Source organism: Acanthopagrus latus, chromosome 1 (assembly GCF_904848185.1).
Source record: "Acanthopagrus latus isolate v.2019 chromosome 1, fAcaLat1.1, whole genome shotgun sequence".
In the NCBI taxonomy this organism is placed as follows: domain Eukaryota; kingdom Metazoa; phylum Chordata; class Actinopteri; order Spariformes; family Sparidae; genus Acanthopagrus; species Acanthopagrus latus.
The window spans coordinates 17,703,085-17,725,069 of record NC_051039.1 but is presented as its reverse complement, the minus strand read 5'-3'; the positions used below and the strand labels follow the sequence as shown (position 1 = coordinate 17,725,069).

Genomic DNA, 21,985 nt, shown 5'->3' with positions numbered 1-21,985 from the left:
GACAGTAGACCACTCAATATTGAAAGTAAGGAAGACAAACACCAGTCCAATTAAAAGCTGAGATCGGAAGCTGAGGGAGGGACAAACAAAAAGAGAAGTTCAAGAAAAATTCTTCCTATCTGCATTTCAAAGTTTTCTACAAAACCAGTATCCACCAACCAACCAATGAGTATTTGCAGCTCGAGCCAAAGAAGAAGTGTTGCAGAGCTTCAGCAGGATGTTCAGGTTTAATGGAGGTTTCACTTCCTCTATTAAAAGGTTACAGTGGGTAGAGGGGGCACTCTGTGTGAGCTGAACCGAAACAATGCGACGAGACAATGGTTGCTAATTAGCCTGACAGACAGGAGGGAAAACACTGAACCGTGAAAGGAGTTATTGACCAAGGTCATGGAATATAAACACACTTTGTTAAGGGATGAACAAACACAAGGGACGCACACAGATCACACAAACAGTGGAAGAGGTTATTTGAATCCAACGAGACGGAGAAATGGCATTTTCAAAGCCTCGACTGTTCACAGACATGTTTTTGTCTCTTCTCCTGAATGGACACATTCATTCATTTAAATACTTTCACATCTTGTTCTTTAAAGTTCTTGAAAGGTGCCGCAGCAGACACACTGCACTAAAGCACATGCATGAACTGTAACTGTACAAAACACTAGGCATGAAGCACTGGAACCAATATCAGCTTCACATTAGTACACCAGTGATTCAGCCATTCAGCATGTGATGAACTAAGAGTTATATGCTGTTGTATTATTCCAGCTGCACAAAAAGCAGTGCAGCGGTGTTGTGGCTCAAAGAGACCTGGGTGCTGACACAGGAAGTCAGCCCCGGTAAACATTTACACCAACACCACTCCTCTCTTGCACTCACAGTTCATGTTTACATGGAAAAAGGATTTGAGCCAGCTATGAGGCTTTTCTGTGTCACCGTATTATCACACAGTTTTGCTGAAACACTTGTTGAAACAGTTTGTGCAAGCATGAACTTCCTTTAAGGCTGTACTGACACCCTACTGTGTGGAGGCAACACATACATGTGAAATTGCCTTTTAAACTAAGTACGTACACTGCTCATCACTCTGCTCACTGCTGCAACAAGAACCATGCTGTGTGGCAACTAGTGATTATTTTAATAATTGATTATTCTGCTGATCATTTTCACGATAAATTAAAGGATTGCTAAGTATAAAGAATTACACACAAGAAAATCCCAGTGGCATTGTCAAATTGTTTCTTTTGTCTAACCAACAATCAAAAACAGAAAGCCTTTTCATATAATATCATAAATGACAAAGAAAAGCATCACATTTTGGATGGAGTATGAAGAATATGGCATTGTAATTCTGTAGCATTTGTAAAGGTTTTCAAGTTTTGTGCTGTTTAGTCATTGTTTAAGGAGCAATATGTCAGAATTTAAGTTACACTTTGTTTTTTTGTTTTAGTTACCATCTTCTCCCGGTCCAAAGCTCCTTTGCTAAGTGAGCTAGTGGCAGCTACCTTTAAATATTATGTCAGTAAATGCCTCCCTAAATTCAGAAAGTTCTCCAGTCAGTTTGTTGAATGCACTGCTGTAACTTGGTGTGTATATATCTAACATGCTAACAGTAGATATCTCAGCAACCCAATACCAAAACATTGTAATGTCAAAACTTTGTTGTGTGTGAAACAGGAAAAAAAGGGGAGGGAGAGAGACAGAGAGAGAAAGAGAAGAGAAGGAGGAGGCAGTGATCCAGAACTGAGCTCCTGTGACAGCTTTTCTTTTCAGTCCACACATCACAGGACAATCAGCGACCTAATTAAACAAACAGAAAGCGAATGAGGGAGAAAACGAAAATAGAGAGAGAAAAGATGTCAGGAACAAAGAAAAAGTGATGCTGGTGGGAAAAAAAGTTGGGTGGACTGATCGAAAAGCTAGTGAGAAAAACAAAGGAGAAAATGGGGATCAGAGGAACAACAAACTGCCAAAAGACGGAGGGAAAGAGAGGATCTAAAGAGGTGTTGGAGAATAATCAATGGTTAAATCAAACGAGGCCCAAATAAAACATGAGCAGCAGGGTAAACAGAAGGTAAAGTTAGAAAAATGGAAACAGTAGTGAGGAGGGCTGCAGTGTTTAACACACTGGCCTTGAGCAACATAAGAATTGCTGGCTCAGATGTGGGGGCAGAGAGAGAGAGAGAGGATGAGGGCAACAGTGCTGTTGCAAGCAATTCAGTTTATCCACTTTGAAAGGAGGAAGACAGGGTCCAGACACTAATTATGGATAACAAGACAGACAGACGGACAGCAGAGCTTAGCGCAGACCTCCAGCACTAGTCAGGGGAGATAACAGTAGAGAGAGACAGCAAATTAAGGAGAGAGGGAGGAAAGTGGTACAGAACGCAAGGGAGAGAGAGAGAGAGTAAAATATTTAATTTAATAAGACTCATGGCAGACGGATGGCTCAGGGTTTATATTTTTTCTGCCTTCCGCAAAGACACAGTACAATTTCCTGTCCGCAGCCTTTACAGGACCGGCAGTACGCTGTAAACTGTGAAAGAGAACAGTGGAAAAAGCCACTCAATTGAAGGAGGAAAGAAAACAAACTCTGCTGGAAACCAAAGACTAAATGACACAGAGTGTATCCTGTTGGTCACACTGATTCAGCTACCTGACACTTTCATGTGAGGCATCATTCAGGCTGGGTCTGACAAAGACACAGAGCAGTCTCTGCTCATGACACAGTCTGTGCTACTGCTGTGACTGAGAGAGTTTGGTGATGGACATGTCAGCTTTGATGATGACAGATGTGTGTTTCTGAATGTACATGTGCGATCTGGTATCTCATATAGACATGCGTGTGAAGAAATGTGTCAGATCCATGTTTAAGTTTCACACACTAATAAGTGTTGGTGAGCACTGTGACACGTCCTTCTTCAATCTGTGCAGACAGGCCTCTTACCAGTTTAAATGTCTTCGCGGAGGGAGTGACGAATGAGGCACGCAATCAGAACGAGAAGTTGTTCGGAAATGAACTGCTGAAAGTGATGGCAAGGCAAAGTGTTAAGAGGGGCGTCATCAGAAATGGGAAGGGCCAGAGATCACCCACACACATCCTGAGATGGACAGGACAGCTGCGTGAGCACATACAGTGCTGTACAGACTCCCTGTACCAACAAGTGCTCCAGATTAAATGACATAATACTTTATTAGTCCACAACCTGTACAATGAAACATAGAGGAGTTTACTGAAATTGTTCCAAAATAAATCAATGAAGGCAGCTAGATGACTTAGTCTCCTCTGTGGGAAATGAGGAAAAAAAAAATGCCAGTCCAAATGTCAAACCCAGCAGTAGTGCTGCAGCCTCATTCACGTTTACTGTTGAGAAGCTGGTGAGGGATCTTAAATGATTAACAAAGGTACACCTGGTGGGTCTGTCTACACTGCCGTCTGTATACACCATCCTGAAGCAAGAAGCAATAAAGACAGCAGTAGAGAGAGAAGATGGCATTTTAAATTGGGCAGAATAATTCAAGCAATAAAAGAAACTGTGACCTGCAACAGGTAAGAATCTTACTTTAGGACCGTCATGTGCATGCAGAGATTGAGGTTGTGATGATACCAGAATCTTGAACTTTGACACAGTACTAGTGTGAAAAAAGGCGTTATCTCTTTCGATACTGTGGCAAAAAGAATTGTGTCACAGTTGAAAGTTCCTCAAGGTGTTCCTGAGATATTCAATTCACAATAATTGGATGGACAGACAGATGACGCGAAAATATCATGCCGCTGGCCACGGCTATCTGTAGTTTTCTTCCATAACTCTGCCTCTCTATTCCTCTTCATTTCCTGTAAGAGCATACGGTACAACTCCCTTCTCTCCCTTTGGCAAAACATGCAAGAGCAAAAAAAAAAAACAACAACAAAAAAAAATTCACTGCTGACTGCCTTTTCAATCTGAATCTGTGTGTATAGGAAAATACTCCCTGTATGAGAAATAAAATGAGCATATGCAAGTCTACGCGTGTGTGTGTAAAAGCTCATGCTTCATGCTCTCCACCCAGATGCCCCTGGCAGGAGGTGACCTCTGTCCGACAACAGACGGTCTGGACCTGTGGCAACACACATACATACACACACACGCACAGACACACAGACACAGACACACACACGCGCACACACACACACACAGTCACATGAGGATGGAAAGAGAGACTCAAAGCCCGCTCAAAGTCAGAACAAGGTCATGAAAACTTGCAGAATAACTGGCTGAAGAGGAACAGCAGAAATAACCACCGTCCTCAGCTTCCTCTTCGACTCTAGCCACGCTGACATCCATCAACAGCTCCCCTCCAAAAGCTAATCCACCTCACAACACTGCCTCAAGCTCGAAATGTAAGGTAATGTAATATTCCCACATCAGCAATATGAACGTTTCTATAAAAAGATTTTAAGCCCCTTTAGTGGAGTTTGTAACTTGTTCAATATTGCAACTCTGTTTTGAATATCCAAGAAGGAAACAGCTCTGGGACACAGAGGTAATCAAAGGCCAATGAAAAGCATCATCTATCCAAAACTTGGAAGAGGATTACTGTGTTTGCGTGTGTTTCTGTGTGTGCTGTTGCCCCACAAAGACATGACGACAGTGAAGGGAGAGAAAGAGAGAAGTGAAAAGATGAGGTGGTCAACGATAGTCTGAGATTACTGATGCAAAATCAACAAGGTTGCTGTGTATGTAAAGCACATATATGCAGAAAAGATTAAACTGAAGAACTGGACAGTGCAAGAGAAATGAGTGCGAGTGAGTTGCGTTAAAGATTTATAGCCATAGCTGTCCAGTGAGATCATGGGAGAAAGGCAATTTGTGATGCTCATGTGTGAGAGAGATGGAGAGAGAAAGGAAGAGGGAGAGAGGCAGAGAGAGGGAGGGTCTCGGGATGAACAAATGACGGTTCTGTTCATTAGCAGTCTTCCCTTATAGCCACACAGTTACAGGATAATCATGTCTGCTCGGTGGCGGTGTGTCCTTGACTGTCATTGGTGGGACACTGCTGGGCCTTGTCTCTATTCCAGACTCTCTGTGTATGTGTGTGTATGTTTGTGTGTGTGTGTGTGTGTGTGTGTGTGTGTTTGTATGTGTATGAGAGTCTTTCAAAACTTTAATTAACCAACGAAGCCAAATACATCGGTGCCAGAAACTGTGAGGCAGCAATGCTTGAGCTCGTCCAAAAAAAAATCAACAACATGTAATTCCAGTCAGCCTATTGTGTTTGCATCCTCCAGTCCTCCGATAACCTGATGTATGACTGAGACAATAGTAACAGCAATGATGATGTTCTGCAGTAAATATCTTTAAATGGTATTTTCTGTGTCTGACAATATGAAATATGAGCGTGAAAAAATGAGAAAACATAACAACTGTCCTGGAGTGTTGCAGCTGCTTGCACACTGTCCAACACTTTGCTGCATTCTCTTATCAATACTATCTATTGATCACACTCTGCCTGAACAGAGCTGGAATGATTTGCAACTACACAATATTGGGTTGACTGGCTGCTTTTCTCAAGGGTGCAGTGCAAACTTCTGCAGCACTGTGATCGATTGGTGAAAGTTTGTTTTCCACACAGCTGCATTACGGTTATTGTTTGTACATGTGACGATGTAAGTTGTTTAAAATTTAGGAGATGCAGATGGACTCACTGTTTCAGAGAGATACAGATCAAATCTAGATTCAAAGGCAGCAGCGAATAACAGACTATCATTATTACAAGCAACTATAAGGCTTGGCAATATTAAAAATCTTGGTGGATAACAAAATGAAAATTAATGTTGAATCGAGGATGTTTAAAATCCTCAGTCATGTGTTTTCAGGATCTGCAGACGCCGTATTTATCTTTCAGAGCAAGACAAACCCCACACGCTTGTTTCTGGCTCGTCCAGACCACATCATTCGTTCCTGTTTCCATCTCAACAGAGAAAGGCAAGTGACTGATTTAGAAGTGAGGCCTGATGAGTGTCACCTTCACTAATAGGCCCCGTCACTCAGAACCACAGGCCAAATGGCTCACCCATTACTGAATTAGATAAAAGGTGCTGCTTATCTGACTCTTCTGGCTCTTCATCTGTTCTTTCTCATCATCCACCTCTAATCTTTTCTCCTTTTTTTTCCTGTTTTGCCTCCTTTATAGATGACATCTATAAAAGATAGAAGTATATGTCTTGCTATAGCAAGATATATACTTCTAGAAGTATATGTCTTGTTATAGCAAGATATATACTTCTATCTTTTATAGATGTCATTCTGGTCTCAGTGTGTCTTGTTCTGTCATTTTAATTATACTAAATCCTCCTATACATTTCTACATTTCATAAGAATAAGGGCTGGCATATAGAAAAGAAAAAAGCAGTTTATCTGATGCGTTACAACAAATAATTTTTGTGGCTGTTTGTTGGTTGTGTACTGAAGTGGGAGTGAATGTCAGATAGTTCTGATCTATTGGCCCCTTGAGACTAGTGGATTACTGTATTCTGACCTCAGTTCAGTCTTTTAAAATATGTGAGTGGTAAACAAAAGTTTACAGATCATACTATGTTTAAATAACTTATTTAATTAAGAATATGTGTCTGACTGGCTTGTCGAGATCAGGGATGCCAGCTTCAGCAGTGCATGTGCAACTGCCCACAGGTACCATATATATTGAATATGATCCAATTGATGTATAAATGACTAATAATATTTACACTGATCCCAAAATAGAGTAATTTCGCACAAAACACTGCTTTGGCAATCAAACTAGAAAGCTGGCTGTAAGTCAAGCTGACTGATACACAGTGGAACAAACAAAACCTGATCTACCATCAGGTCTGCAAAGATTTCATGCCAAAGTAACAGATTTACAATGTACACATTTGTTTGTTTTTACCTGAATGCAACCATTAATATATCAAAATCATCATGTGTAGTAAATTGCTATTGAGGAGGCTAGATGACAGACTGTATCAAATTCATATTACAGTGCGAAATTCAGCTCCCAGATATTTGTAATTCTGTAAATACAAACATTTCCCTAAACCCTCAGAAATAGATTGCTGCTGTGCTCATACACTGCATATTTTGAAAATGATGTGTAATGTTACTTCAGGAACCTCCTCAAGAAATGTTAACACTGTCTCTAGTCCTCCATCCTTCGACATTTGATGACAGCTGTCTAAAATTGAAACTTCCAAATGACATTAACCGCAGCAGCTGGGAAAGGTCTGGGTCATCAGCAGACATCACAGAAAAAGGCTCACACTGCCAGGACTGTCCTCTGATCACAACAAAAATGGTAAATCTGAAGGACAGCTTGTCAGAATTTGCCATCACATCAGATCACACCAGATGGTTCACAACGTGGCATCACATATCTTGAGGTTTCCATGGCTGTCAGTGGGACTCTCAGTCAGCTCCGTGGCTTTTAATGTGGCCAGAAAGTTCATCATGTTGGCTCTGGATTGTCCAAACATCATATGCCTGCAGGCGTTCACACATGTAAGGCACTCACGTCTTTGCTGCTCCACATGTGTGCCATAAACATAAAAAGTACACAGATATACACAGAACTGAAGCCATTACAATATTCAGCAAATATCTGACAGAAGTGGATTTCACTGTAGAGTTGTTCTTAGATTCTTAGATAAAATACGCAAAGTTTTAACAGATTAATTGATGCAAGCAGATCAATATTTCTACCAAACATCCACCTAAGAAGGAGTTTTTAAAAATGGATCTAGACAAGTTCATATGTTTGTAATCTTGAGTCTGGTATTTAGTTCATCAGGAGTTACTGAAAGACTCAATTTATCCAATTCAGAGTACAATTAAAATAACATGCCTTTTAATTTTCTGCGACGTATCGTTAATTGCTTGGATGAAGCAAACCCATCTCTACCTTTAGTACTGTTTTTTTTACAAGTACAGTAGACTGATCTACTGTATGTGGGATGCTTGACTTGGATACACCAATAATTTCATATTTTTTAAGAAGTTCCCAACATGGTGTTTATGCACACCTGAGGAAGACAAAGGTTAAGATTTAGTGAGCAGTGACGACATGTTTGGCTCTCTATTCAATGTCAGTTTGATGTCATGAGTGCAACAACGGTGTGATTGTCTTCTTTTTCTTACTCTTCTTGGATGCCAAACTAATTTAAAAGGTGCAAAGAGCCACGGACTGTGTCAGAGTAAATATATGCTGCACTTGCTGAGTTAATGAAAGCAATTAACCTATGCTTTATCAGCTGTGGAAGATAATACTTATCTGCCTGATATATATAGTGCATCCCTTTAATGATGTGATGCAAAATTAAAAGTCAGACAAAGTTTGGCACTGCCTTTTAAGAAGACACAAACTACTGAATTTTCTAATTTGATGCCTCAATAAATAGGATATTATCATTTGTCAGTGCTTTCTGAGCACTTATCATAATGATGACTATGTCTAATTATTTATGACTCTTCTCTGCTCCCTTGGGTGGGTTTAGGTGCCAAAACATCTTTTTGAAGGTGAGAGAAAGACCGCAGTCATCGTTAAAAGAAACAAACATTGACTGTTGGTCAGAAACAGGAAGTGAAAAACGGTCCCTCCCGTTAAACTCACACATTCCGTAAGACTACCCGCCAACCGCGACATCCTCCTTGTGAGGCCTTTGAGGTGCCTTACAGATAGTCACGGTGGCCACAAGAGCTCACTATAGGGAAAACAAATGACTGAGGCTGTTGTTCCTCTTCAGCAAAGGCACAGATGAAGTAGAGAACACGACAAGTTCTGATGTGGCATTGAGTGACACTGCAGACATTGTATCATTAATATTTCGTCAAAAAAAGGGGTGCAGCTGTTTGAAATTCAGTGTAGTTTACAGCATTAATTAACTCTGCATGAAATGACTCTGAGATATGAACCACGAGCCATTTGTATCGTTACTTTGCCAAGTGAGAAGGACAGTTCTGCCTAATGGAAACTGCATGCACAGAGTCACAAACACATTGTAAACAAAGTGATGTTGACCTTTAGGCAAAACTCAGAGCCTCTTCACTAACAACACCCAGCTCTGAGGAAGGCTTACTGATAGTTATCATGAGGAAGTGTTCATGTTGCAGACAGTCAGATAGAGAGTCTGCAGTGCGGCTCTTCAGGCTGATTTTCCCATCATGCTCACAAACAATGGTAAACAAACATGCCCTTTGTACTCTCTCTCTCAAGTTCCCCTTTTCATCCCCTTCTTGTTATTCTTTACTTCAAATTTCACCAGTATTAACTCTCTCCCGACATTCATCTGAATTCTCACCTCTCTGCCTCTCTTTCCCTCCCCGTCTCAGTTCTTTAATCAGACCATGAAATGACTGCAGAGGCTGGCAGAGCAATCTCCTCCTCACTGTTCATGTGAAGTGCTAATGTGAAAGGAGGGAGAAGAAGGATGACGGAAGCGAGAAAAGAGGGAGAAATCAAAAGGAAGGGAGCGTAAGATGTAGACAGGCAAAAAGGGGGGAGGAAATGAGTGGATAGTGGCAAGAGAAATTAAGTATTGAATGAAAGGGAATTCTAGAATAAGATGAGGGATGAAAGCACACATTAGAAAGGGGTGCAGGAGAGCGCTGGGGAGTGATGGATAAAATATAAAGAGATGTGCTCTACACAATAACATATATCAAACAGAGGAGGGGGGACAAAAATAGAGCAAAGGGTGACAAGATTAATATTTCTGTGCTTGTGTCTGACCTACAAACCCCCCTTCTACGGCTGTAACACATACATGCACAAAAACAAAACAGTCTGACGATCGAACAAAATAAGCGAGAGATGAAGAAAACACACAGGGAAAGCGTAGTCAAACTTTGAGGAGAGCCGATTAGAGGCACTGAGCTCAGATGATTTTCTCTGACCTGTTGGAAACTCTGAGGGGAAGAAATTAACATCTCTCCATGTGACGACAAATGAGGTGTAAATTATTGATTATTTATCTGCAGCAGCAAGTAAATCTGGGCCAACACGCAGTTTTCACATATTTTCAGGATCAGGGTCTATGAGGTTCCCTGCTGGTTAAGGACTGGTGTATGTGGGACTTATAATAAGCTCACACTGGGTGTGAAGGGATATTAGAATAAAATGTTAAAGATTTAGTTGAAAAATGTCATACACTGCCGTGCATTAATACGCATTTTAAAAAGACATTAGGAACCTACGATGTTACTTTTCTAATTTCCTTTTAACGCCAGCATTTTAGACTTAATTCCCAATGTTGCGATTAAACCCTGTACTCTGTAACAACTGACTCTAAAGGGATTAATTCAATTTAATTGACCTGAGCATGCAGAGTAGGAGAAATAAGTGTTAGTTGGCACAGAATAATAATCTACTAGCATTTTCACTGCAGATATGTAATTCCTTTAAAGTGGTTACAACTCCCTGCCTGGTAAATGGTGTTTCGTGATGTCTTATGAGTAACAATACACAATTAAACAGGTTCTCTTACTTAAATGCATTAATCATGGATTTCAGATCTGTACAAATGTAAATGACCAACAGTCGTAGGGCTATGTTTGCTCTGCTAACATGCTACTAAGACATACACCTCATAACACCTTATACAGACATGTTGTCAGTGACTATCTGGTTAACATAGTGGAACATTTTGCAGCTAAACAGCTGTATATTTCCCTCAGGGTTGCTGGTGACCAAAAAGCAAGCTAAAAACAGAGTGGATATTGAATTTATATTCATCTGGTAGCCAAATACATTACTAAATATGAACGTTAATGTAGCTCCCTATCTATTGAATGTTCAGACTGCTTGCTAACATGTTCATCATTACAACTTTATAATGTAGTCATGTGTCAGTGATACAGCTAGCCGCTTCATCCGTCTAGAGAACAAAGAGAGAGAACAGTCACTCACATGCGAGTCATGAAAAATATCTGAGTGGACTCACATGGAGGAGCATTTGTCTGTGAGCACTGCAGAGAGGACAATAGATCCACAGGCAGCTGCTGCAGCTATTAACAAAAAAATTCTGGCTGATTTAAGCTCAAGTTACAAAGATGTTAATCATTTTCTGCTGTTTCAGTCCTGTAAAATGCATCATTCTCATTAATCCTTTCTCCTATTGATCATGCTATTTCTGTCCTTTTTTATCTGGAGCTGAGCATCTAGGTCAAAATATCTCCACACCCATAGGCGCAGGCATGCACACACACACATGCACAGGATGTATCCTCCCAGCTGCTTAGTCCACCATTGTAATTTATCTTTGCTCCATGCCAAAATTCATTTCAGCACCTGCCTTGGCCATGCTGAGTCTTTCCCTGGTACTTACTAATATTTGCGTATGTGTTATGTATGTGTATGTGTGTGTGTGTGTGTGTGTTTCTGTCTGCGTGTGTGTGTGCACGTGTGTGAACCTAAGCTGCAGGTGAGAGCAAGCTAATAAATCCTCTCCCAAAGCATCTCTTGCAATAATGAGACACCTCTCACCTTTCCTCCTGTTTTACGCCCTCTCACCTCTCTCTCCAGGGCTGGTAAAACACGCCTACACACACACGCACAGGCACACAGGCACACACATGCACACACCTCATCCTCCTTACTATGGCAGAACAACTTTTCCACATTTGGACACCACAGCACTCACACTGCTCAACTGAACTTTTATGGGTCATAAATATAATTCAAAAACATATGCAACACAAATTTACCCAGCAAAAGAGAGAGAGGCCGGGCTAGTGGTAAAAATAGGAAAAGGAGACATTTACAAAAGACCTACAGTGGGCTGAATGGCTGATAATAAAGTGGCTGCTATCAGCGAGAATGGTTAAATAGCTGCTAGTTTCATCTCCAGCCACCACCAGGAAAACTCCTTCCTACAAGAAAATGAGATCAGCTCTACAGAGACCAAGATGGATGGATGGAACAGGGGAAGTACCTGTACATCATCTCTACAGGAAACTAATCTTGCAGCATTGACTGGCTGCAGCTTCCAGTGAGTCTAAATTCACTGGCTGCTTTCCTATGCAGCACTTTAGAGCTGAAGACTATTTTATCTGAGGGGAACGTTCAATAAAACATAAACAGGGTGAAAATGAGAAATCCTTGGTGTTTAACACACTATTTCATTTGAAACAGAAGATCCCATCCACCACATTCTTTGTAAACGTGATCTTACAACAGCTGAATTATGTATATGGACTGGTAAAGTGTCAACTGCAGAGCTAGCTACCATCACTTTGAACTGCACTTAGGTAACATCGGCACTAACATGTTTTTAATTTTTGCTACGTTTAAGCCTAGGGTCCAAAATACTATGCCATTTTATCATACCTAAAACAGAGACTTTAGGAAAGGGCTGCATTTTACTCTGAATGTACAGAAACTTTTGGAAGAGACTTTTCAAAACCATAACGCAAAATATCACTTCCTGATTGGGTCTTATCAGGCATGAGGTTACCTTCCCTGATTCATCACATTGCTATGATGTGATGATTTGTTGGGGTCTTTACCAAACAAAAATGTTTTCTTACATCTGTAGGAGAAGATTTGTAGGCCTGGATATCTCTACATCTCTACACTACTTTATTACTGTTTTGTCACACATTTGACCTTTACCAAAAAATGTCAGCTTCTGCAGTTGGATCGTAAACTTGGCCAAATTGCTATTTCACAAATATTAAGGATTTATGAGTTGTGAAGCTTTAAGATATTCTCAATATTAACTTTAGACAATATCAAATACATACATTAAAAAAATACACCAATGGGCTATAAATACACAAATAAACTAAAATATAAATATATAAAGAGTCAATATGGTTCAATTAACATTATTGTCACTGCCAGCACCAGTATTGTCCATAGCAACCCGTTACTGCAAGTTAGTAGTAGATGAAAAAAAAAATCCTCTATCACAGCAGTATTGTTTTACTGTAGTACTGAAATATGTTGTTTTTGTATTGAGTGCCTAATACATCCATCATGGGAAAACCTGATGTGGTATGAAGGGTGTGGCAGAATTTGTGATGGACAAACTGATAGAAGTTTCATGGTAGATGTCTTCATGTTGTCCTACTCTGTCGTCAGTTAGTTTGTGCAAAAAAACATTACACCATTTACCCTCAGTCTGTAAAGCACAGCAACAACATGGATAATTCTGTTTCCCTTCACTTCGCAGAGACATTTCTGAGGTTAAAACACGGTGCATTTTCTTTTTAAACAGACAATCAAACCCATACATGCAACTGCGAATCACACTCACCTGTCACTGTGTGGAGGAAAATGATCAACAGGGAGAAGTAATCTTGATAAAAGAAAACACCTCTTCAAAGTACGACTGCTACCAGAAAGTCATTTATAGGCCACGTTTCACAGGGAAGTGCACAAATGAGACAGCATTTGAAAAAAAGAGAAGTGCTTTGTTTCGCCCGTCAAAGACGCAGTAGGTAGCACACGTATTGCATTTCACCCAGTGTGAATATTTTAAGAGCACTTCTTCATTGGTATAATGAAATGTAATACTGAACCACTGGCAGTAAAAGACTCTTAACTTCCCTATACCTGTGGAGTCAAGTTGAAAGACAAACCATCAAAGCAAGAGTACTGATGCAAAACAGTCTACTCAATAAACTGTGCTGACATTACTTTGCCTTTGTTGCTATGCAGAGTACCCATCTTTTGTACAAAGTTTTTTTTAAATTTCCCAAGAGATCTTCTCAGACTATGATGTAACGAACCAATTATCACAGCATTCCCAGACGTCAGATGGAGTCAAACAAAAGACATGAGGCAATACTGTGTGGCAATAACATGAAATTACTGCATCTATAAAAAGCTTCCACCTGAAAAACCCAACAGAAAATTTTAGGAATTTTCGGCAGACAATAACATTAGGAAAACCTTTATGTTTGGCTTGTTTATTTTCTAACCACGAGAACCTAAAAGACAACAAAATTACATTCAGGAGCACAATGAACTAATCTAATAACTCCTCTGGGATGATTGTTCTGTGTAAGTGATCCTGGTAAACTGCGTGTCATCTATGTCTCTGCCGCATATGTTTTATCTGCAGCTCAACACTAACACCTAGTGGACAGAAAGGTGAAGTACATGCAACACCTAAATTGAATTTATTGTTGGTGCTGTCATTATGAATCTCAACATGGCTGATAGATTCATGATCAAACTGCCTACAGGACACAACCTGACTTCTATACTGAGAGCTATCAATGATGAGCATTTAGTACATTTTGCTCTTTTGATTTCGTGTGTCATTATAGTAGGATCTGGGACTGATGCATATCATATCTTATGAACTGCGGTTTAAACAAATTACATCATGCTCAAACTCTCCACCATCAGCTGCTCGCATGTGTATAATTGGAGTGTAGATCTGATAAAGAGGAAGGTCAAAGTGAAGCTGTCTAGGACTTTCTGGCTGTATTACAATTCATCTGCGAGTCACTTCATGTGCAGCACTGCTGGTAGTAATCAGCACAAAGTGATTACAGATAACTGAATTTAGTTTAGATGGGGACAGTGTGAGTGTCAAAGACAAACAGTTGAGAAACAGAAATGGTGGTTGGGGGTGAGACGTTTCAGGAAGTGTGTGCGAGTGAAAATACATGCACACACCACGCACTTTTAAAACATACCTGATAGAAACTCTTTGCCGTTTCAAGTGGCTGCCTGATGAACTGTGACATACTTTTCTTTTTAATCATCCCGACATAACCTGCAAAGCAAAACAGCATGTGTGACTCATTTCAGACTGTCTGAGATTCTGCCGAGCAGACAATCATTTCCTATCGAAGATGTAGCAACTGCACATACTGCAGATATATATAACATATTTGGTGACACAAACAAATAGAACATCTAAAAAGGGAAGAAAGTGAAAAATGTCACATCCACCAGCCTAATTATTGGTAAAGTACAAATTAGCTTTGATTTTCCACATGACTGTGCTTTGGAAGAAAAGCTCCAACAACCAGACTCTCAAGAGTTATTTAGGAAAGTACTGAAGCAGCTTTTCTCTGATACCGCCAAACCACTTCAAAAACAGTGGGTCAATATCAGGACAAAAGAACAAGCACTCCCTGTGATAAAACTTGCAGTAGACTGCAGATAAGTGGTGTAATTTCTGAAACCACTCTATTATTAAAGAACTCAAATCCGGTGAGAGACACTCGGGAAAGCAGTTTTGAAGTTGCACCACAGGGAGGACTCACAGGGTTGACATGAGGTAGAAGTTTCCAGACTTTCTCCAGCAACATGCCAAATAAACTGATCTATAGAATGAAAATGTTTTCTTAAAAGATACATTGACATATTTTTAGGCCACTTTAGGGTGGTGGGAACAAGCTGTGTTCACAGTGTTGACATATCATCACCTTTTAAGCTGAACTTATCTGACAGTAGTTTCTCATTTCAACACCCAATAGTTATGTTAGTTATCCATCCAAAATATCGACGTATCACATGTCGATTTTGCATACTCAAATTGTTTCAATACTCACTTTCTACCTTATCAATAAACAAGTACCACCTGTGGTTTGTTACTTTCTTCCCGTCGACAGCATGTTGACCCATATTATTTTATCTTGAATCAATCAAAGTGCTGTTCCCTGCTACCAAGAAATAAACAGTCATATTTCGTTGTCATGTTATACAAAATTCTTGTTACATTTATATATGTATCTTTGAATGAAAATCTAATAAAAAATTATATGGCCTCAAGGTTGGTGATTTTTTCGCTGTGGTATCGAAAATGGTAAAAGGATTTCACTATTTCTAAAGGCATTGTATCAAAGTTAGAAATTTCAGTATCGTGACAACACCACAACCAACTCCTGCAGGACATATTTGGCTCTTTAGCTGCTAAACGCTCCACCTTGTTCACCAGCCAGCCGCAAACACTGTCTGTCTTCTCTTTGGTGCAGAGCCGTGACAGTGGACCAAAACAATGAAGTTGCCGACCAGACACATAACAATGAGCAATGAGCTTAAAAAGCTCTGCAACTCTAAAGAGAGCTGCAGACGCGAGGGGTAATTTTCTCTAACCCTAACCTTGTAAACCCTATTTACTCCAAAATAACGGAGTGGGAGTATCCAGGCTCAGCCCCGTCCAGTGTCCTGGTTGGCCTGGGTCCACTGTAGTGGATAATCTGCCCTGGTTTAACTGAGATATCAGTTGTTGCAGAACACCCACTGAGATCAATGGCAAGAATGAGTTGGCATAAGCAACTAGTTTGCTTTAACTTATCATTCTAAGGGTAATATTGCACACAAATGGTGGTTGCACTATCACTATGCTATTCGGTTTGGGCTGGGTATTTCCTGGAAAAATGAAGGTCAAATTAATGCAAAAAGAAAGCACATCAGCCAAAACAGAAAGAGGCACTGTGTTATGGTATCTATCCCGAGGTCAGACAATGACTGGAATAACTCTACTCATTGCAAAAGAAAAGCTTTCCGCTGATGGAGAACAAGAGGGAGAGCGATACACACCGAGGTTAAACAAGAGTGAATGGAGGGGAATTCACTTGACGCGGGCGCTGGTGCCACCTCAATGTCTGACAGAATGACAGTGACAGTAACATTATACCAAAGGTTCATCCCAGTTAGAAAACTAAATAATCCTTCTCACTTACCTCTTAGAGTATCTAGCCATGTACATTTTTGTCTTGACGTGGAGAGATTTTTAGATATCCTCCACCTCAATACAGTAGTGGACACTGGGGGTTTAATAGTAATGATTGGTTGATTTTTACTGTATAATGTTGTATTTGCTGTAGAGATTTGGTTCAGATTATCTCCCATACCCCAATGCATAAAGCCACCAATTGCTGTGCAAGAGGTTTTGCTGTGAAGCAAACAACATACAGAAATGACTAACAGGAGATGAACAGCAGAATATATTTAAACAATGATACAGAATGATGCCACTGGTGAAAATGTTTTTGACAATTGCAGCACCTCGAGTTAATAGAAATGGAGGTGTAGCCAATTCTGTATTACTCCCAAAGCTACAGTAGATGGGAGAAAAACACTGTGAGTTACACACTCACACTCACTAAACCAACACAACACGTGCAACTATTAATTCTCTGCACTGAAATTAGAATCACCTCCCATGATTTACTTAAAACATAACCTTTAATACCCCCAGAACCAGTCAGTCATACACACACAAACACATACAGAAAATATATTGTGCAGTCCGGAGAAACATTTGAGCTCACGCTAACCTTTCATGGTGAGGACACCACGGCAGAAGTCTTTGAAGTTGATCCTCCCATGAGAGTCGGGGTCCAGACATTTTGCCAACTTCCTCACCTATGGAGAAGTACAGAGAGGCCATGAGGGCTATCAGAGCACATGTCTGCCCTGTTCATGCACACTGAGCAAAATCACGAATGGGTTATACTGTTCCCTGTAGCACTTAAAAACACGTCCTGCAGATCAATTAATGTCCTGTGAAAGACTGGTTATTACTATTATGAGTGTTTATGTTACTGTAACATCATACATACAATGGAGACAGAAATTTATTGTACAAAAAAACTTTTTCTTTTTCTTTTGCAATATCAGGGCTCCAGGGACCGATTTTGGTCACACATGCACTCAAAAATAGAAGAAGAAGAAGAATGTACATCATTTGTTAAGAAATTAAAGTGTATTATTGGCAGGACCTAAATTATGTGCAGGTGCACCTAAATGAAAATGGTATGTGCATCACGGCAACCAGTGTACAAACTTAGTCTGTTACCTTGAATTTAGTGAAGATCAATACCCAAATCACAAAAAAAAAAAAAAAAAGTTTTCTAAAGATCCCGAAAATGTAGTGTTCCCCTGTGGTCATACCACTGGCTGAACAGAAGAGAGCACTCGTTGATAACGTTATTAGCTACAGGTGTGCCTTTGTTACAACACCAACTCAAAATGTCTGCTGTGAAAAAATGGCAGTTGCCTGTACAAAAACCCAGTTACACATGTCTGTGGCAGCAGGCTACTGAAAAAAAACCCTATGATATCCAAGAGACCTTCAGCTAGATTTCACACAAGTGTGATTATGTGCATGTGTGAGGTCTGTGCCTCCCACTGCCATCATTACCCCAGCTGGTTTCACAGACAGAGAGGTGTCTGAAGTGTATGAACCTGTTATCAGTACATGACTCATTGCACCAAGGCTCCCTTCAGAGATGCACACTGCTGTAAAGCCTCATATCATTACAGCCATATCAAGCATGGTAGTTTAATGCCAGAAAACTCTGCCATGCTGCAGCTTTTCCTCTGTTTTCATAATTGATGCAAACTTCTCTGTATGGTCTTTGAAATGCAGAGCTACACCATGCATACCACGCTGTATATTTACACCGACTTATCTCTCTCAAACAGACCGCCAGAAACTTTTTTTCTGACACACATTTGAATTTTACTTCAGAGCATCTTCTATGTGATGCCTTGCAAACTAATGTCACAAGGGAAGCTAAAATCATATAACCTTGTAGGATTACAACCTCAACAACAAATGACAGTTTGCTGCTTTCATCATCTTGAAAACCAGCCTGTAGTCGGAATAGGGTCTGCAATTATTACAACATGGCACCAAGTGTATTGGTCAGACAGCACACCAGTAGTGGTGGTTTTAGTATTAGAGTAGTTAGTCTAGATATTGACAGTATAGAAGTCATTAGAATGAAGAGTTTGGGAATTTGTGCCCGGACAAATTAAGGCAATCTGCCTGTTAGATCAGCAGATTAAATGTGCAGGGTGGTATATGGTGTACATCAAATACATTACTCTCTGCCCACTGTAGTTTTGCTTTTTGAATCAATACGTAGACAGCTGCAACAATTACAAGCTGACAGTGTAACGGAAAAGCTTTGTAAAGCAGTGTGGAGTAGCAGGACTCGCATTTCACTTAATACAGATGAGAGCAAGGAGAGCTGACCAACAAGACGATGGCGAAGGATTTGTTATCAAAGCGATTTACTACAATATTCAAATACTAAACCTGATAACGTTAATGAGGGAAAAGTAGTTGGTCACGTCACTGAGGAGTTGGAGGTGTGCAGCAATTCATCAAATGTTTGGTTTGCAGCAGCAGCAAATTAATACAGCACTCTACAGATGGAGTGTGTTTTCTTGTAAAGGGATATTCTGCATTTTTTAGTCTATAGTGCCTGAAACAGTAATTTTATCATTTATAAATCACTTCAAGCATCTTTTTCTGCATTTCTTTTTTGTTTTTAAGTTTTCGTATCGGTACATATCGGATAACTTGTACAATACGTTAATCCTTATATGTGATAGGCCAACATTTGTCAGGCTCTAATTAGCTAGTGGGTCAATGTCATCAGTGTGGGAACGCTAGTTACATTTTGGCCTGATGGTGGTGCAAAGATGTCAAAAGTAGTGACACTTTGATATCTTCTTGAGTGATAGTGGGAATTTTGTTCCAATAATGACACAAAATAAAAGTCCAAAAGGTCCCAAAAATCATTAGAGAATATTCCTCTGGGCACCATTAAAACAAACGATAATTCATATGGATATTTGGCTGGTAGCTGTCTTATTCACAGATCTACTGAAAAAACAACAGACAGAAAATATAACATTATCATCCGAAGGCCCTCACTGAAGCAATAGTTTCACCAAAGAAAAAAATGGATCTTGAGCCGAGACCTAGGGTAGTGGGATGGTTTACTAAAGTAACATGCATCATGTGCAACCACACATACCTGTATAATGAAAGTGGCCTAAGTGGCCAAGGTACATGCAGATCCTGACTCGTGAACTTCCCACATTCACATCATCACAGAAGAGAGGGCTGCTGCCTTTAAGCACTCTGTACCATGGCTGAATAATGCATTATTCTCTTTGCAAGCTTCCCACAGCCATTTCAATTTTAACAGGACTAATTTTAGCATTGGTCTGTGGCTGAAACAACTCCAGGGTTTTTGCAGGTTAGAGAAACAACTGAGGGAGACATAGTACTACAGGAACTGTCTACATTCATGAAATACTGCCCTGTGTATTATTACTACAAATAGCACACAAACTCACAACGTCCATCTCATGTTCTTGTTGCTATTATCCTGGCAACTGGGTCACATTTGTAGTACTGCTGATTAAAGCACTGTGAGGTGAATGAAGGACATAAATCTATCTATTCCAATCTATTCATCTATGTGGATAAAGCCCAATTATAACAGATTCAGATAAATCAGCTGGTCCTGTTGAAGACCATTGACAGTCTCTGTAACTGTTTCTGACTTTCTAAAGGTAAAATAAAGGGGATAGAAAGGAGGACAGAGGGATTACTGTAGGATTAAGTGAGCGTATGTGCACGTTTCCATGTGGCTGTGCTACTGGGAGAAGAGTGTCACCTACTGTGTGCAATAGTAGGTCAGGTTGTCATGAAGCAGCCGGTGGGATTTGCTCATATAGGACAATGACATGAAAGGGCAATGCATGCAGTGAAGCTACGAAACTGCTTCATACGGTACATCAAGCAGAGTTTTGTCTGCACACCGTCTTAATTGGGTCGCATGATCACCAAATATATAATGTTTGGTTTTGCGTGAACTCTGAATAACGTCTATATAAGAATCTCATACCTATTCTTGGATCATAAAAACAAAGTTATCCTGTATGAATAATAATCAAAAATGATCAAAATGGTAATTCAGTGCACTGTGGAGTGTAAAGTGTGTTGCATTATACTACACAGGAGCTGCTAACATAGTTCTTTAAGATATAAACTGAAACACTTCAGCCCATTTCCCAGGTCAGTGAAAAGCTTCCCCTGAGAGCTAATCAGTGCTTCCACAATGTTCCTGCTGACGAGCAACACAACACTGGGGAGCCAATCAGCGACAGTGTTCAATAACCCTGACAAGCAGTAAGGCACAGAGAGGCACGTCAACTGTGACACACCCACTGATGAAGAAAACATCTAATGTACTATTGGTAATTCGCCCTTATTCATCACAGAACAAGATTTGTATGTCAAGGGTAAGTTCCACAAGCAGCATCCGGATTTCCAGGGTTAGGCCTGTTGGGAAAACTTGAAAAATAATTCAACTGAAAGAGTTTTTATGCTTGCATTATCCAGAAACGACATACAAAAGAAAGTTTGTTTCTCCAGTTCCCAAAGCTATTATGAAAAGCCCAGCACAACCATAGTTTGGCCTCAGATGTGGGACAGCGTCCCCTGGTAAAAAACAACATTCTCAAGCAAGGATTTGAGGGCAGCAAAATGTGTGCAGAAAATCAATAAACCACCCTTGGATTTCCTTTTCAGTCCAAAATACATTCATACAACAAGCATCTTCGAAGCTACTGATCCTGATAAGAGTTGTAGGATGCTGAAGCTGTCTCAGTCAGCACAGACAGGGCGAGAAGCAGGATACATTCGTCCTGAACAGGTCACCAGTTTAAGTTTAAACAGACTTCAGATGTAATGTGTTAGGGATATACACTTTATATCACTTTATGTGGGTTTTTTAGAGTTTAAAAAACCTGAAACAATAATGATCCATCTCAGATATATGTCCATAGCAGCTTACATGTTGTCCAATATGTGCAAAAAATGGGGAAGCACAATATATGGTGTCAGTGTCAAATTAAGTCAAACTAGCTCAAACACATCATGCTACAACTGTTTCTGCTTGATGTAAAAGCAAAACTCACTCAGTTCTCATGTTCTGTGACTGAGCAACAAGAAAAGCCTAATATCAGATAATTTAGTCAGATTCAAGGGTTCTTGGATACATGGCAGTGTGTTGCTTGTGAGTGACATGCAGGCTCTGCATGCACTACAAACCACCAGTCAATATCATTCTTGATGGATTTATCAAACAAAGCAGGCTCTACTTTGGTTAATTTGACTTAATTGTCTCCCCTACATAATCAGGAGGAAACTCAAAATGCCGCTGTTTAAGTTTTGTCAAATATCCTGCAGCCGTAA

General features: G+C 40.1%; 1 protein-coding gene across 4 annotated transcripts in view; it reads right to left on the bottom strand.

Annotated features, from left to right (window-relative positions):
• The window catches only part of rab11fip4b (RAB11 family interacting protein 4 (class II) b), a 57,253-nt gene that overhangs the window by 34,215 nt on the left and 1,053 nt on the right, over window positions 1–21,985 (bottom strand). For 3 of the 4 annotated variants that reach the window (XM_037108448.1, XM_037108457.1, XM_037108463.1), the window contains exons 2-3: window positions 17,259–17,346; window positions 14,664–14,743 (exon numbers count right to left, since the gene is read on the bottom strand). In XM_037108448.1, the coding sequence (XP_036964343.1) occupies window positions 14,664–14,743; window positions 17,259–17,346 (168 nt within the window). Of the gene's footprint in view, window positions 1–13,270; window positions 13,363–14,663; window positions 14,744–17,258; window positions 17,347–21,985 lie in introns of those variants that run through there. The other variant, XM_037108482.1, reaches the window with a different exon arrangement.